Source organism: Aedes aegypti, chromosome 3 (assembly GCF_002204515.2).
Source record: "Aedes aegypti strain LVP_AGWG chromosome 3, AaegL5.0 Primary Assembly, whole genome shotgun sequence".
NCBI classification, from domain to species: Eukaryota; Metazoa; Arthropoda; class Insecta; order Diptera; family Culicidae; genus Aedes; species Aedes aegypti.
The window spans coordinates 406,553,056-406,571,755 of NC_035109.1; the positions used below are offsets into that span (position 1 = coordinate 406,553,056).

Consider the following 18,700-nt stretch of genomic DNA (forward strand, 5'->3'; position numbering starts at 1 on the left):
AAATTTGGCTTATTGGGCCAAAGTACCCCTATTGGGTAGATGCAGCTCTCTCTATTTTTGACAACATTCGTGTGGGAGAAAGAGAAAACCGAGAGATTTTGGGTTGAAACTATAATCGATATACTTAATTTTGGGTAAAGTAAACTCAAAAATTAGGTAAAAATATTTCTCCGTGCAGGACGTTTCGATGCTTACCGACTTTGAAAATGGCTTGCTCAACTTTCACCACACGCTAAGATCAGTTTACCCATAAATAGGTAGTTGTTTTACGCACATTTGGGTTGTTGATGCAAAACCTATTTTATGGGTGAATTATACTGAGAAAAATTGGTAGAATTCACTCATATTACAACAAAGATAAGTTTACCTATTTATGGGTAATTGCAATTACCCATATTTGGATGAAAAATATATCATTATTCATTAATATCAAAACAACTCCCACTTAAAATTCAGTACTAAACTATGTCCCCTGTTTTTATTGAAATTTCTTGTTTTTCGATCGAAATGCCTATTGTTTGGTAAGTATTTCCTTTGTTAAGTAATGTTTAAGATGATTATTATTCATGGCTTCTCTTTCTTTATAGAGATAATTTTCAAAAAGGAATTCCGCAGGAAGAATCATGTTAACCTAGCAGGATCGTCGAATTTTACAGGTAAATTTCTCAGTTTCATCATTAGTTTAATTTATCTAGGAACCATGAATAAACCTCGGAATAAACCCTCAAATTTTCTTTTGCAGTTCTCACGTAATTAAATTTCAATCTTGTCGCTCCCTTGCGATGCCTATCCACCTATTCATTTCCGTCATTTGCTTCTATAGACTCCCTTTAGCTTTGAGTCGCATGACCGCTACAGCCATAAAACAAATAAAATAAAAACAATCACGGTCGATACCTTATCCTATTTCGGCTTAAAGATAGAACGATTATTACAATTCGAACGCTTTATGAATCGTTATAGCATCATTTTACATAAAGGCGTTGATAGGCGCGTGGTGTACGTACGGATCTACCGTTTGCCGTTTGGTTCTTGGTTTGATGCCAGGTGGTAACGAAAACTGTTTTTGTTTTCAAATATTGGTTCTATAAGGCAAATGTATGAAGTTTAGCTTCAACGATTGCTTGAGGTGAATTTTCATTAGGGGTTCCTATGTATTTCGATAGTCCATTGGCCTGATGAGTGCGATTTTGTTTGCTAAAGCACTTTTTTTTTAAACTGCTTATTTCGGTTAGAAACAGTCGATCAAAGTCGTGGGAAAGGAAGGGTTAAGAACCGAAAGACTGGCACTAGAAAAAAAATGTTATTGAATAAAAGAGCACTTCATATGCCGTTGGGAACCTTACTTGCTTTGCGGCTCGCTCCTTATTTTAAGATCCTCTGGTTTATAGCAAAAAAGCCACAGCGGTTTTTTTTTTGAAAAACGTTAAATTAAAGCTATTGATTCTAGAATGGTGATTAGTGCATCTCAGTCAAAGTTACTAGCAATGAGTTTGAAAGAAGTCGCCACAATCTTTCTACTCGCCACCCTTTTTTTTAATTATTTTCGTGCAATACAATTTCGCTGAACACACGGTGTACAACATCCACCAACATCAAGTCGCTGATGGACTGTTAGCACCGACCACGTTATCAATATTCAACATTGCATACCGTCCTGCCTTTCAAATCGATCAGCCTCGCACCGATGGATCGCGTTCACGCAAACCGTTATCTTTTCGCCGTCCGTCAAGCAGCTGAGTCATCAGCTGATCGTTGCGCCTGTGTTGGTGCCTGCCTGCCTGACAGCTGTTTGCACTCGGTCCGTCTTTGTCGCACTCGCAGTCCAGTCGTCAGTTTCACTCTAGCGTTCACTCTTTGCAGTCGATCAGTCCGTCAGTCTGTCAGTGTGTAAATAAATAACAAGCCTTTTGCTCTTTCGCTTCTGGTGCGCGACGAAAAAAAAATCTAATAAAACGTAGTTTAGTAGCTAGTGGTTTATTATTAGTGATTCTCTCGTTCAATTATGCGCGTTTAGTTTTCGAAAACGGTTCAATCGCGTCACAAAGAGACGCGATAAAGTGAAAAACAATTTGACGAGACGGGAAAAACATTGTGCTTGATAGGAGAAGACACTTAGTGTAGTTTCTGCTTCTCCAAAGTTTAATTGCAAGGAGCCACAGTAAATCAACTCGAGCGCAATAATTTTGCGCAGTTTCATCATCCCGCGGGCAGTAAATGGCCATCAGCCTGATGTCGGATGGCGGGGCTCCGGAGAATTTCCACATTTCCTACACCAACGATGACGACGATTCCAATCTGAGCGCTAGCGCTATGCGATGTCCCCTGTGCAACTACTCGAAACGGCACTTCCATTGCAAATCATGCATCCGGAAGGGGGACTTCATTCACTCAACCCATCACATACTGGAGAGGTAAGAAACGGCAGCGTCGCACACTGGTTCGGAAATAGGGAAACGTGCGCTTTTTTTTATTGGTTTTCGATGTCTAAACCTGTCTAAACGTGATTTTGGAAGGGTGGGAGTCTTCTGAAGAGTTGGAGAGCATTGCAAAAGCTTTGGCTTTATTTTTTATAACAATATTAGGCCGTCTTCAGCACAGTTACAAATCGTATAGCGAGTTTCAAAAATTATAAAACTTCATACGATTTGTAACATTGCTGAAAATGCCCCTAGCAGTGCATTTTTGTTTTAATTTGTGCAGAGCTGGTAGCAGGTCGCTTTTAAAAGACTTGATCTCTATTTTTATTCACTTTTGTAAAAAGTATTTTTTTAAACACTTAGAAACGCTAGAACATATATTTTCCTGAAATTTGTCTTAAGATTTCTCGAGAAACAGCTCTTAGAGTATCTCTAGTTTTCCCAGATACTACTCCAGAATTTCCTTCAGAGATAAATTTTCTTGCTTATTTTCACAAATTTCTACAAATAAAGCTTACCAACTTCTGAGAGCGATTTATGCTGATTTTTTAGCATGATTTAAAAATAAGACTCCCTTTCACAAAATTTTTCAAAGGATTCTCAAAAAATTGTAGACACGACATTCACGGATAACATGTGTCTGGATTCTCACATTATCTACAATAGGATTCTATAGACTTCTAGCAAGAATTTTCATAAAATTCTATGCGTAATTTTCAAAAATCCTGAGCAAGGTAACAATATAATCCTAAAAAAGAATCTATTAGAATCTTAGGTAAATTTATCATACAGTTATGAGCAGGCTTCTTTTGAAATCTTTGAAAGCATTCTCAAACTTACCAAGGTTTCTCTGATTCGGAAGGAATGCTAGGTGCAATTCTCATAAAATCCTGAATAGAATTCTCTTTTGATTCTGTCCAAGATTTTCGCATATGCTTGATCCAGATTTTCCCACATTCTGGATCATGATTCTAAAAATAACCTATGCAGGATTTAAGAGAATATAAGGTGAGATTGTGGCAGAATTCGGAGTATGATTTTTATTAAATCCTGTGCATTATTCTTACAGGATCTAAAAATGGAATAGATACAAAATATCATTGGAAAGATTATTGGACGATTTTCTATTTTCCTATTTCTCAAAAACAAATCTGCCTTATTCATTGACTTTTGTCAGATTTTATGCAAATACATGGCCCGCCACACGAAATCGTTTCTTAGATTTGACCCGCGGTTGAAAGATGTTGGGCTGGCCTGCTCTAGCAGTTCAAAGATTTTTATGGGAGTTCTTCAAAGAAAATCCAGGGTTTACTCCAGAGTTTTTAAAGAAATTTGTTATGAGGCTTTTCTAGAAAATCCTACAAGGACTCCCCAAGAAGTACCCACGACGATTTTATAAGTTGTTTTTCCAGCCATTTTTTTATGAATGGTGAACTCATCCTTATGATTTGCTCGTAAATTACTCCAGGCATTATTCCGGGAAATATATTGAAAACTGTTCCAGGATTTCATCGATCGGCAATCCTTTATGAAATTCCTCTACATATTTTTTTCTAGGAATGGCTCCAACATTTCATCCACGAACTACTCTCGCAGTTTTCCGAACAGCTCTCGAGTAACTTCTCAAGTAAAATCTCCATGAATTCTTCAAAATTGTATTTAAGGTTTCACACCAGCAACTAATACATCAGTTATTCTTATCATTTCTACACTAATTTCTGCAGGGATTTCATTCGAGGCTTTTCGAGGAGTTCCTGCAAAAAGTCCTCTAAGCTAACTTCATTTTCAAAAACCCTCGAGTTTTTTCCCTGAGATCCTTGGAAAAGTTCATCAGGAATTTCTACAACATTTTCATCTAAGATACTATAGGGGTTTTTATAGAAATGTCTCCAAGAATTCTCCAGCACTTTCTCCATTAATTTATTTAAAAAAATACTTAACAATTGCCTGAACAAATCCAATAAAAAAAATCCTGCATGAATTATTTAAGAACCTACTTGGAAAATTTTTCAAAGAATTTTTGGAGGAATCTTAGGAGCAATCTCTTGAGTAATATCTGAAGAAGGCTCGGAAAAAAATACCAATTGAAGTCTTAAAAAAATCCTGAAAAACAGGTTTGTGGACCAATGAAGGCGTCTCTAGAGAAATTACTGCTTGAACTCTTGAAAAAAAGCGTAACGAAATTCTTGTACGTATTCCTAGCGAAAGAACTACTGGTTGAACTTTTGGAGGATTTGAGTAAATTTTGAAAAATTCATATGAGGAACCTGGAGCAATTATTAGGGGTTTGCTTAACATTTTCAACGGAGAATTTAGAGAAATTATCGGAATATTTAATTCCAGATGGAATCTCAATTCTAAATTAGTTTCTAATGAAAATTCTGGAATAAACCTTGGAAAAACGCTTTCAGGATGTACTTGAGCACTCCAACGCTTCCACCTCTAACCACTAGGATTACTGTGAAAATTTTCCCTGAGACTATTACCGGATTTCCTCCAGATATTGTTTGAATTATTCTTCCGACAATTTCCTCAGTTGTTACTATAGAAGGTATTTGATCCTACAGGAGTTCTTTTATGAAAACAATGATCTACAAATACTTAACGCCAATTATTTGTCATACAAATTCCTACAAAAATTCATTTATATTTAATCCACTTTAATCCCAATATTTCGTTTAATGTTACGAAACTTGTGAGAAAATATATTAAATTCTCTTCCAGGAATTGGTCCAAATAAATTCGACCTCGGATTCCTCTTAAAGTTTTCTTATTAAGAAGTTTCTTCAGCATTTCTTTCAAGGATTAGTCCACAAATTCGTCCAAACTATTTCTCCAGTAATTCAGAGGCGACTCGTAACCTCACTTTCTACCTGTTCTACGAATCTAAAAATAGCTAATTAGGTAAATTTAAGCAATTTTGCAAACAGTAAATTATTGGAATCGTCTTTTCTTACAAATCACTTCTCAATAGATGCAATTTTGTAGCTGAAACTCTTGAATTTCTATTCGCGGAACAGGTAGATTTGAGGTTAGGGAATCGCCACTGCAGTAATTACTGAAGTAAAACTTCCATGGATTCTTTAAAAGTTCATTTAAGGTTCCACATTAGCTCATACTACATACTGGAATGATTCATTGTGATTCCTTCGATCATTTCTACACACCTTTCTGCAGGGATTTCGTTCGATAATTTTCAAAAAACTCCTGTAGGCCAGTATTCAGAGATTCGATTGCTTATTTCTTGTATAACTTCAGTAATTTGTCTTGGAAAAATCCTCCAGGATGTCCTCAATATTCCAGAAGTTCTTTCAGGGAACTTTGTGGTAGCTAATACGCTATTTAGGATGTCCTTCTGAAATACCTCCCGGATTTTTTTTTAAGAAAACGTTATTTTAACAATAATTCTTGACATTTTCCTGGAGACATCCCTGTTAAATTTATTTGAAAACCTTGGAAAATTTCTTAAAGAAATTCTGGTAGAACTCTTTGGACGAATCTCTGGAGTAATTCTTGGAGATATTCCTAAGCACAAAAGTTTCTGATTGACACCTATCTTATAGGAATTCTAAACGACAATTTTGTAGGAAACTCTTTAAAATCCATTAGATTACTTCCTAAAGGATTTCCTTGAACATTTTCTGAAAGAATCTTTGGAGGATTTCTAGGAGGACACTCTTAAATAACTATTCGTGTCTAGTACACGACACTGAAGACGGCCTTACAGTTGAGGTTGAAATACGCGTATCTGTCAAAGGATACAAACTCTAGTGGAATTAAATGGTATAGTATACTAAATTCGGTTTTTTCATCTACTTATAGGTATTCTACTAAACAGCTCGAAGATTTATTATCATATGAAATAACTTACTACTTGCTACTGACTATCTCACCGAGAATTAAGTAAGAACTGTATTCAGGATTGTTTCATCTAGCCCAGTTTTTGTTTAAAATTTTGTCAGAAATCTACGTACAATTCTGTCAGAACCTCACTTGCTTTTGAAAATCTTTCCAGGACTGTAGTAGAATCATGTCTTCGAATTTATGGAAACCTTGAACATTTTGTGCCCAAGATTTTGCGAGACTCTTGCCTATAGGACTGAATGAGAATTATGCGCGGAATTCTATAAGAATGGTGCTAAAAATTCTGTCAGAATCTTGTTCAAGATTTATTTTTTAATCCTGTTCAGGAAAATTGCTGACTAGGATTTTCTATGATTCCTGCACAGAATTTCACTTCATATTATGTGAATTCCCTGCCCAACATTTTGTAAGAAGCTCAACTCAACATTCGTAAAAAGTCTGCTCAGGGTTTCCATGAAACTCATGTTTATGATTCTGTAGGAATCATGTCCAAGATTGTGTGAGAAATCTTCCTAACGTTTCAGATAATTCTACCTAAAATATTGATTGACACCCAGGGTTTTGTGACACAATTCTGTGAGATTTTGTGTGATCAGTTTGACCAACAATTTTTGTTGATGCTTGATAGAAATTCTGTTTTTTTTTGTCTCAATCAAGTATTGGAAAATAGGCTCTTTCATTCCAAATTTCAAAACGATCTTTTCAAGGAAAATTATTATAAAGACCTGTTCATTCAAATTCGTAGAAGGGCTAAGTATCCAAACTAAAAATTTATTTATTCAAACCTTAAATCCTTGAAGTTTAAGTTTAGCTACCAACAATCACTGGCATATATGAGTCGAGCTTTCGAACTCTTAGCAAATTGTACGTTGGACAGCTATGGTTTTGAAGATCTTCCAATGATAATGGTTTCAAGAAAATACAGAAATACTTCTATCATTATGAAAATTTATTGGCTTTTTTCGGTGAACACGATACACCCGATTCGATAGCGGAACGGCAACGGAAAGCGAAACCGGTTCGCCAGCATGAACTGTAACATGCTTGTCGACTCAGTGTTGGCTCACTTTTATTCGTTGACAGCTCCGTCGAAATGGTGTGATTCATGCTGGCGAAAACTTTGTTAAAACTTTTGATACATTGTCGATCATGGACCAATACAGATGAATCTTTGTCTTCGCTTGTTTTGATGTTGCTTTAAAATCAAATGACAACGAATTCTGTATTGCCTGCCCTGAAGCAATTCGGAAAAAATAGTGGTTAAATTTTTGAAGATGTCTTTAAAAAATCCTAGGGAAATGGATCCTGGAGCCAAGCTTGATAATACTGCTCAACATCATCAGAGTTCGGTGACATATTCTAGAGCAGCGTGCTGCCTTTGCCTCTTTGCGAGGGAACGAAAAAAAAATACTAAGCAGAGAGGCAACGAAAATTGAGCGAGACAAATGCGGCACAAAATACACCAGAGTAAAATTCCATAAAAAAAGATTGCCATCACATCTCCCCGAGGACTGTCTTGTTCGGGCGGGACGCTCAAGAGTTTTTTCGAAACGTGAGTAAAGGTGAGCGCCTTGCACTAGATTGTTGGAGTATTTTTAGAGGAATTTCATACACGAATCACTCCAGTAGGCGAATTCCGGCGCGTATTTTCTTCGAAGAAAAGACAATTTTCTTGCTGGGTAGTTATGGAAGAAAATTTATTCTCTTTGAAGAAAATGTGCGCCGGAATTCGCCTACAGGACTCCTGAAAAAATCTTCGGAATAATATCTGGGCAAACACCTGAATTGATTTTTGAATTAAGTTAAATGTCTGGTTGAATTATTTGATAAATTCTTATATAAACTCTATCCCCTGCTTTCGTTTGGGATTTTTTTGTTTTTCCTTTTGATTTCTACACAACTATACACAAAATTTCTTCAGAGATTTCGTTCTATGTTGTTCAACATATATCCCTTCTAAAGTTTTTTTTAAAGAAATTTCTCCAATATATCTGAAAAAATCCCTTGTCAATTCCCTGGAGACATCCCTAAAAGCGTTCTTGGATAAATTCTTTGAGGACTTTCATGGGAAATTTCTCAAGGATTTTCTGGAGGGATTCTTGAAGCAATCTTGAGAGACATGCCTCTGAAAATTGCTTCAAGAATCCCCCCAGAAAATCTTTGAGAAGTTTAGCAAAAGAAAGTAATTTCTGCATGTATCATTTGAGGAATGCCTGTTTAAAATCTTAAGAGAATCCAGAACGATAACTTTGAAAGAAAACTTAAGAAATCTCTGAAGGAATCTCTGGAGAAATCACTGGTTGAATTCTTGAAAATCTTGGAGGAAATCCTAAGGAAATCGATCGAAGAATCAATGGATACATTCCTGAAGAACTTAGGACTTTCTTGATAAAATTGTATAAAAAACTTTGTGGGCATTTTTATGGAATCTATGGAATAATTTCTGGAGTTATCCTCAGAAAAAATCTAGCATACAGTAATAATTGTTGCAATAACACAAAGAATAGGAAAAAAAATCCTGGAAATATCCTTATTGAAATGCTTGGTCGGATTCAGAGACAAATCCTCATAAAAAATTGCTCTTTTTGATCTCATTCCTCAAACATGAGGTCTCGAAAGTTCCTATTTTTCAGATACTTAGTCGAAAACCGATCGCTACCAGCCTTTTATGATGAAGCTTATGGAATACCCTCCAACCTTTCTAACAACAGTTTTGCACATCGAATTCTAAAAAAAACGCACGTTTTCTGTGTTCTGAACCAGTGTGCACCGAGGTGAAAGTAATTTACATCGCTATATGATGAGTGATTTCCTTGCAGATTCTCCGAGAAGCAACTCCGCCACATGAATCTGAAGTCCGCCCATGCCACTTTGGAGGGCAAATGCGTAAAACTGTTGGAACGCCGGAGGCTCAGCTGCCAGCTGCGAGCGGAGATAAAGCAGCGGACCGAGAACATTGACAACATTCGCAAGCTGATGGCCCTGAAGCGAGAGAACGTGGGGCGCCTACAGGCTCTGAGGAAGGAACTTTACGAATCGAATCGACTACTGCGGATGAAGCTTCCGCGTTGCGACGACCAGGTCAAACGGATTAGCTCCTACGTGCTATCGAAGTTGGAGGAAAGCGAACGGCGTAGGGCTAGTATCAATGAGCTACAGGATGAAATAAAACAATTTCGACGGGATCAGATTGGGAAATTGATTCGATACATCTTTCCCATTTCACGGGCCATTAGTAACCGGAGTGGTTTCTCGAGCAGTGACGGAGAAAGCAAGCATACGATCAGTGAAATCTCGGACGCTACCCGGACGGCATATGTCCGTGGAAAATGGGTCCTGCAGGATAGCTTTGGTGAGATCCAACACATTATCGTGGCTCCGGCTCTACCAGGAAATGGGAACTATTCGGCGTACAACGACTGGGCCACGGTAAACCCGGCGACGGACGTCAGTTCCACGGGAAGAAGCGAAGACGGCGTTCGCAACGTGGCCAGTAGAAATCCTGCGCACACAATCGCTGCGGCACTGACCTATACCGCCCAACTAGTGCACATTGTATGCTTCTATCTGGACATTCGTGCACCGTATAAGGTATCCTACAGTGATTTTTGCACAACGGCTCTCTCGGAGGCACAGTTCAACCGGAAGGTTGCGCGCCTCAACGCCAACATTCTGTATCTCTGCTACACCCAAGGCTGCCAGCTGAACGAATTGCGGCCCACCCATACGCTTGAGAACATCCAAAGGCTGATGAACTCGACCCATGCGGATTTGGGTCGGTTCGGACCGGTGGACAGAAACTTCTGTCTCAATGAACCGACCGATGCTGCGCTGATACAGCATCTCGGAATTGGCGAAGACTCGGATTCTGACGGTAAGACTACTTCTCATGGCGTGTATACAGCAAAGGTTTATTACAAAAATAGGCATCGTCAAATCTCCCAATACTCAAATATATGGGGGTTTATGCGATGTCGTTTATTTTTGTGATAATATTGTTCTATCAGGCACGGCGTGACGTCTGTGCACTGTTCAACAATTACGTTACGCACGATCACACATGTTTCGCTCTTTTTAGATGAATCCAACATCCACCAGGAGTGGGAAGCGGTGGCGGTACCTCCGGCGGAAGCCAACATGCTTTTACTGACCGGAACGGCTGGTGGAAACCCACTACTCTACGGCAATACTCATCATTACCAAACGCAGCAACAGCAGCAGCATCCTTACCATCATCACCATCACCACCACAATCAGCCGGCGACGACCAGTTTGATGACGAGTGCGGTCGCTTCGGTCACCTCCTTCTGGAAGGGTTGGACCGGTGGGAAATGAGCGAGGCAGTGTTCCTTCGGAAATTCGGAACATTGAAGTGATAGGCGACTGGACAGGAACGTGATGGAGATGATAGCGTATAGCTTACAAGGACGAATAAAAAGTGATTTTCATTTCGTCACAGTTTTAGCCGCCAAAATATAACTTTTATTTTTGTACACCGCATAGATTCTAATAAATTTGCATTATTTGCATTTTCTAACATTCAAAGTCAATACAGTCTTAATATGCATATGGAAATATCCGACATTACAATTGTCTAATTGTTTGATTTGTTGCTCAAGAATAGATCAAGTCTAAACATAAGTTTTAACTTGAGCATTAATATTTTCAGAAAATAAGTCGTACAGTTCTTCGTACAAAAATTCAAGTGAACCTCAAGGGACACTTCTAAGTTTGCAAATTCAGCGTATTTTTCTTCACTGTTCTATCTTAAGTTTCTTCAGTAGTCCTTAAAAAGTTTATCGATTTCTTTTTAGAACTATTTTAGTTCGTTTTCCTAATAGTTTACCTAACATTTTGCATAAGTGCAATATTGTTGGCATTTTGGGTGAAGTTCACAAACAATTTCAAGAACGAAAATGTTGCTCATGTATAAAATTAATTAACTCATTACGCGTGGTAAAGATGGACAAATTATGGGTGAAATTTAAAAAAAAATCCACGTGCTCAGCTGGAATTTGAACCGATAGGCAATCAGTTTCAACACTAAATAAATCGCACTCGCTCTTTTCGTGTGTGTAGTAAAATGAGATGGATGGATATTAGACCTGTTCATATTAAAAAAAAATGTCTGGAAATCTACCGGTCAAGCAGTATTCGGAATTCTCATGCTAAGAACAATGTTTGGTCAAATTTTCAGCTCATTTGATAAAAATTTCAGTATGCTTCAAGTTGAAAATGTGTTTTTGGGCTTATTTCAAGGTTTGAAAAATCATAACTAGCATGTGGAAAATCAGAACCACTTGCTATTACCACTATTTGAATGCTAATTCTATTCTGTTAAAGTTTGCCGAACATGCTAACAAGATTAAATTGAGTTTTAACATTGTTTGATCCAAATTTGTACTCCGCTGTACCCAGAAATTACAGTTTTCTCAATATACATGGTATATAAAACATGCATTGGTATTATTTTTTCAGACCCTAGTCAACGGGAATCAAACATAATACATTTATGAATTCATTGACCATCAACAGATTACATGTTGCTAAAGGCAATAAATTACAATAAATGCCCAAAGATCGAGCACCGCATCGCAACCTGATGATAGTTAAATCATGCATGACACATGTACCGGAAACGAATGAATTGAACAAGTTAGCATTGCTTTTTCTTTCCGAGTGATGATTGTTTTGATCGCATTTCACTGATCATTTAGAACGATTTGAAAACAATCATCATCATCGACTGAGAAAAGGCAGTGCCTGGGAGGGAGAAACCAATACAAAATTTCTGTACGTCATAGTGAGCCGAGATTCCGCTGTCACGAACTGTCACTGTGAGCCCAGATCTCAAACATTGGACTAACATGAAAAAAGCGCGTAACTGATTAAAACACATTTCCGTATTTCTTCAAAAGTGATAAAAATCGAATGAAAATCAATTCATGCACACAACGCAAGTAATGTCACGTGAGCACCATTTAATCTGATTGAACATAAAGCATTGAAAAACACATCGTTCTACTTTTTCCAATGAAAATGAATATTTAGTGCATAGAAAACTGTGGCCCTTTTTTCATGTTTGTCAGGAAAGATCGAAGGTGCACAACAAAACGAAACTACCGATTTTCTCGAAGCCTGCCTTGATTGTTGTTGGCATACTGGAGTTATCTTGCAGTTTAAAATAACGTTGTCTTATATTTCGTGTGTAGTATCGGTGCCTCCCTCCCAGGGCAGTGCTATCGTGTTCTTTTTTTGTATTCATTGAAGCTCACGGTGGTGCTCTTGGCTCATCCACAGTGGATTTACAAATGTGCCTCATAATTACCTATTTTTACAATTTATTTTCGTAAGATAAATGGTTACTTTGAACGGGATTGACTTTTAGATATGCATTGTCATCATGTCTGGAAATTAAAAATCCGAAATTTTCATGCAGGCATGCTGTTCAGTGAAAACAATTCCCGAAAAAAGAGATTTTCAAGAACCTCGAGATACAAACCTCAACCAAACTATGTTAAAACTTGCTCCAATCATAAAATTATGTTCGGCAAAAGTTCGTAGAATTGGATAAACTACTATGTAGAAGTATTTCCGATAAATTTTGATGTTTCGTTCGGTAGTTATGATTTTTTAAAGTTTGAAAATAGCCCAAAAACACATAATTGATTTGAAGCACAACTAAATTTACTCTAAATTGAGTGAAATTATGGCCAGAAGTTCATTTCGCAATGAAAAATCAAAGTATTGGTTGACTGGGGAGTTTCCAGACATTTTTGAAAATATGAACAGGTCTAATGGATATGGATTATGAAGGGGGTCCGTGTGGTCTGTAGGGATTTGAATTCTAAAACTTGTAACCAACTCAGTTCTTGGGTCACCAAGTGGCTCAGTAGCTTAGTATGTAAAGCGCTCGTCTAGCATACAAGTGTCCTGAGTTCAAATCCCAGCCGATCACGTGGATATTTTTCCAAACAGCCTTCAGAAAACTGAAAATGTCACATGCGCCTGGACCGGATGGAATTCCGTCTTGCATTTTAAAGAATTGCTCCCATTCGCTGGGCACTCCTTTGGCCAAGTTATTTTCCCGATCACTGCAGGAAGGCAAGTTTCCTGATGAATGGAAAGTTTCCAGCATGTTTCCTGTCTATAAAAAAGGCGATAAGAAAGATGTGCATAACTACAGAGGCATCACATCTTTATGCTCCTGCTCCAAATTATTCGAGATTCTCATAAACGATGCTTTGTTCAATTCTTGTAAATCTTTTATTTCAACTGCTCAGCATGGATTTTTTCCGAAGCGATCGGTTACTACAAACCTAACGGAATTAGTTTCTCTCTGCCTTCGTACTCTGGATTCCGGTGGGCAAATTGATAAAATCTATACGGATCTAAAAGCAGCGTTTGACCGAGTGGATCACGGCATTCTGCTAGCTAAGCTTGATAAACTTGGAGTTTCTCATTCCTTAGTGCGTTGGTTTGAGTCATATCTAACAAACCGCTTGCTATACGTGAAAATTGGATCATCGCAATCTGAGAGCTTCACAAATTCATCTGGAGTACCCCAGGGCAGTAATCTTGGATCGCTTCTGTTCCTGCTGTTCATCAACGAACTCTCTCAGCTGCTACCTCCTGGATGTCGGTTGTTCTATGCAGATGACGTTAAAATCTACATAATCATCGACAGCACTGCGGACTGCGATTTGCTGCAATCACGGGTGAACATAATGGCAAATTGGTGCTCTTCAAACTTTCTGATACTCAGCGTCAACAAATGCAATGTCATTTCATTCCACCGCAGACAGAAGCCAATCATTTTCGATTACCGGATTTGTGATACAGTTCTCAACCGAGTAGATCAGGTTAAAGATTTGGGCATCACTCTTGACCAGGAGATGAATTTCAAGCCACACTACAATGACGTGATCGCGAAGGCAAACCGGCAGCTTGGATTTATTTTCAAGCTTTCTGATGACTTCCACGACCCTTTATGTTTAAAAGCACTGTATTGCTCGTTAGTCCGTTCCATTTTGGAATTCAGCGTTGTTGTCTGGGGTCCGTACCAAAGTTGTTGGATCGCAAGATTGGAGTCAGTACAACGCAGATTCCTTCGGTACGCACTTCGACATCTTCCCTGGCGAGATCCTCTAAACCTTCCTGCCTACGAGGATCGCTGTCGGTTGCTGGGAATCGAAACGTTGGAGCAGAGAAGACGTAGAGCGCAAGCTGTTTTTGCGGCTAAGCTGATCGTTGGTGATATCGACTATCCGGAGTTACTAAGGCAATTGAATATATATGCACCTGAACGAGTAATAAGACAACGCAACTTTCTTCAGCTCGTGCCTCGCAATCGCTTGTATGGCATGAATGAACCTCTTCGTGCTTCTGCTGATGCGCTCAACGAAGCCTTTACTGCTTTTGATTTTAATTTGCCTTTGGTTAGTTTTATCCGTAGATTGTCATTGAGCTAGATTTTTATGTTTTTTTTTTCATTAAGACAAACAGATGTCAGATGAATAACAATTTCAATAAATAAATAAATAATTTCACCCATAATTTGTCTATCTTTACCACGCGTAATGAGTTAATTAATTTCATAGGCAGTTAATAAATTGAAAACATTAAAAAAAAAAAACGAAAAGGTTTTTCGCCCGTTGTACAACAATAATAAATTTTGTAGGAAAAGAGCTAACATTACAACTTGCACGAACAATAATACATTCCACAGGCTTTTTTCAGAGTCTTGATTACCATTTTAATGCAAGTCATAAGTTGATTATGGTCTCTAAAGTCTCTATTTCAATAAAAATTATATCTATAGTCACTTTTTTAATTTGCTTGCAATGAATCCTGGTGGAAAATGCTGGAGGTTCCAGAGAAACCTACAAAACCTATTAGGCGAATATTCCACAAGTTATTAGTAATATTTTTCTCAGATCTCGAGGAATGCTTAAGGAATTTTAGTAATTTCTCCAGGAATCTCTTCTTGAATATTTTCAGAAATTTCCCTAGGGATGCTACCAGAGATTTTACAATGGTTAGGGGAATTTCCTCAGGTATTTGATCCAAAAATCCTAGAGCACTCCAACGCTTTCACAAAAGTTTATTCAGAGTTTTTGGAAAAAATCGTTTTGACATTTTTCCACAAAATCGTTAATATATTCCAGGCATTTTCATAGGGATTTTTTAATATATTCATCCACGGTTACTCTCAGGAATTGCTCCAAAAACCCTACAGGCATTATTCAATAATATATTATTCGATAATAACAATAAACTTTTCCAAGAATTCGTAGATAAATCTGATTCTAGGTTTCCTCATTGGAATCCTACAAATTTATCTTGGAATGTCTCCAGCATATCATCAAAATATTGTTGCTGCGGTTCAACCATTTCTCTAATGTTTTTTCAAATAAAATTACCCAATCTCTATGTAGTTTTTAAAAGTTTATTCAAGGTTCAGGGATTCGGTTTGAATTTCTCTAAGCAATTTCTTTAGACTGTCTTGTAGGACATTATTTGGAGATTCTATTTTTTAAATATCTTAGGAAATATTTCATCAAAACTTTAGGACGTCTTCCTGGTAAATATACATCGAAGCCAAACCACAAATTTTCAAGAGCACAAATCTAGAGAACCAGATAGCCGTTTGTGCTGAAAAATTTAACTCACTGGTTACTTGCAGGAGGTGACCAATCAATCACATTTTCAGCGCGATTGGTTGTCAGGGTCTCTAGTTTTGTGCTCTTGAAAATTCAATATTTAAGATGATGTATGAAGATGCATCTTCACCTTCAGAGATCTTAGTAGGAATTCAACAAGGCGTACTTAGAACTCACACAAGTTTTATCTGAGGTTACTCCAGTTATTGGTAAATGGCTGGGCATGGCGTACCATTGGTACCTCGCGTACCTGAAGGAATAAAATAGACCCCTTTGTGCGGTCCTTAGCCTCTTGCCCAGCAACTCCTATCCCTACCTCCTCGCGGTACTGGCCGGGGTACGAGTAACCTTAGGGAAGATCGGGTAACCAACCCCCGGTGGGAACTTTGGTCGTATGCTGACAGGGAAGGGGGGGTTTGCTTTTGCTTTTGCTTCTGCAAACCTTGAGCGTCTGTACTCCATGTTAGGAGCGGCTCACAACAGCGTCTGTTCCCCATGTCAGGGGCGGCTGATCATCGTCCGAGTGCCAGAGAAGGACTCTAAGCTAAACTGCGCACTATGGTCCTCCGAACATTTAGGGGGAATGGTCCTCCGGAAATCTAGGGGGTTGGTGTCAGGCCCTGCAAGCCAGCCGTGAAAAAATCAAGCAAAAATAAATAATAATCAACGAGAGAATACGAACCGGGACAATCGGCGAAGACCACAGCGACGTAAAGGGACTAGCGATTGGAAGCTCGGTACGTGGAACTGTAAATCTCTCAACTTCATCGGGAGCACACGCATACTCGCCGACGTGCTGAAGGACCGTGGATTCGGCATCGTAGCGTTGCAGGAAGTGTGTTGGAAGGGATCAATGGTGCGAACGTTTAGAGGTAACCATACCATCTACCAGAGCTGCGGCAATACACATGAGCTGGGAACAGCTTTTATAGTGATGGGTGATATGCAGAGGTGCGTGATCGGGTGGTGGCCGATCAATGAGAGAATGTGCAAGTTGAGGATCAAAGGCCGGTTCTTCAACTTCAGCATAATAAACGTGCACAGCCCTCACTCCGGAAGCACTGATGATGATAAAGACGCTTTTTACGCGCAGCTTGAACGCGAGTACGACAGTTGCCCAAGCCACGACGTCAAAATCATCATAGGAGATCTAAACGCTCAGGTTGGCCAGGAGGAGGAATTCAGACCGACGATTGGAAAGTTCAGCGCCCACCGGCTGACGAACGAAAACGGCCTACGACTAATTGATTTTGCCGCCTCCAAGAATATGGCCATTCGTAGCACCTACTTCCAGCACAGCCTTCCGTACCGATACACCTGGAGATCACCACAGCAGACAGAATCGCAAATCGACCACGTTCTGATTGATGGTCGGCACTTCTCCGACATAATCGACGTCAGGACCTATCGTGGCGCTAACATCGACTCTGACCACTATCTGGTGATGGTCAAACTGCGCCCAAAACTCTCCGTCGTTAACAACGTACGGAACCGACGGCCGCCCCGGTATGACCTAGAGCGGCTCAAGCAACCGGATGTCGCAGCGGCATACGCGCAGCAACTCGAGGCTGCATTACCGGATGAGGGTGAGCTGGACGAAGCCCCTCTTGAGGACTGCTGGAGAACAGTAAAAGCAGCCATCAACGATGCAGCTGAGAGCAACGTCGGGTACGTGGGACGGAGTCGACGGAACGATTGGTTCGACGAGGAGTGCCAGGAGGTTTTGAAGGAGAAGAATGCAGCGCGGGCGGTCATGCTGCAGCAAGGGACCCGGCAGAACGTGGAACGCTATAAACAGAAACGGCAGCAGCAGACCCGCCTCTTTCGGGAGAAAAAACGCCGCCTGGAGGAGACGGATTGCGAGGAGATGGAACAGCTGTGCCGGTCTCAGGAAACGCGTAGGTTCTATCAGAAGCTCAACGCATCCCGCAACGGCTTCGTGCCGCGAGCCGAGATGTGCAGGGATAAGGATGGGAGCATTCTGACGGACGAGCGTGAGGTGATCGAAAGGTGGAAGCAGCACTTCGACGAGCACCTGAATGGTGCTGAGAGCACAGGCAATGAAGGACGGGACAACGGAGGAAATGCCTTCGTCAGTACTGCGGAAGATGGAAACCAACCAGCCCCCACTTTGAGGGAGGTTAAGGATGCCATTCACCAGCTCAAGAACAATAAAGCTGCTGGTAAGGATGGTATCGGAGCTGAACTCATAAAGATGGGTCCGGAAAGGCTGGCCATTTGTCTGCACCGGCTGATAGGCACAATCTGGGAAACAGAACAGCTACCGGAGGAGTGGGAGGAAGGGGTAATCTGCCCCATCTACAAGAAAGGCGACAAGTTAGATTGTGAGAACTTTCGAGCGATCACCATTCTAAATGCGGCCTACAAAGTATTATCTCAGATCATCTTCCGTCGTTTGTCACCCGTAGTAAACGAGTTCGTGGGAAGTTATCAAGCCGGCTTCGTTGACGGCCGATCGACAACGGACCAGATCTTTACTGTACGGCAAATCCTCCAAAAATGTCGTGAATACCAGGTCCCAACGCATCACCTTTTCATCGATTTCAAGGCGGCATACGACAGTATCGACCGCGTAGAGCTATGGAAAATCATGGACGAGAACAGCTTTCCCGGGAAGCTCACGAGACTGATAAGAGCGACGATGGAAGGTGTGCAAAATTGTGTGAAGGTTTCAGGCGAACACTCCAGTTCGTTTGGATCCCACCGGGGACTACGACAAGGTGATGGACTTTC

General features: G+C 39.8%; 2 protein-coding genes across 3 annotated transcripts in view; one reads left to right on the plus strand and one right to left on the minus strand.

The window, feature by feature from the left end:
- The window catches only part of LOC5568588 (phosphoserine phosphatase), a 48,180-nt gene that overhangs the window by 10,839 nt on the left and 18,641 nt on the right, over window positions 1–18,700 (minus strand). The window lies entirely within an intron of this gene.
- Window positions 1,674–10,834, plus strand: LOC5568603 (beclin 1-associated autophagy-related key regulator). The gene is made up of 3 exons (XM_001652367.2): window positions 1,674–2,414; window positions 9,104–10,158; window positions 10,363–10,834. Exons 1-3 carry the CDS (start codon window positions 2,218–2,220, stop codon window positions 10,617–10,619), a joined length of 1,509 nt encoding a protein of 502 aa, XP_001652417.2. The 5' UTR covers window positions 1,674–2,217; the 3' UTR covers window positions 10,620–10,834.

Coding starts and splice junctions, on each gene's coding strand:
- LOC5568603 (XM_001652367.2), top strand. CDS start 2,218: ATGGCCATCAGCCTGATGTCGGATGGCGGGGCTCCGGAGAATTTCCAC. Junction 2,415..9,103: donor ACCCATCACATACTGGAGAG/GTAAGAAACGGC, acceptor ATTTCCTTGCAG/ATTCTCCGAGAAGCAACTCC. Junction 10,159..10,362: donor CGAAGACTCGGATTCTGACG/GTAAGACTACTT, acceptor CGCTCTTTTTAG/ATGAATCCAACATCCACCAG.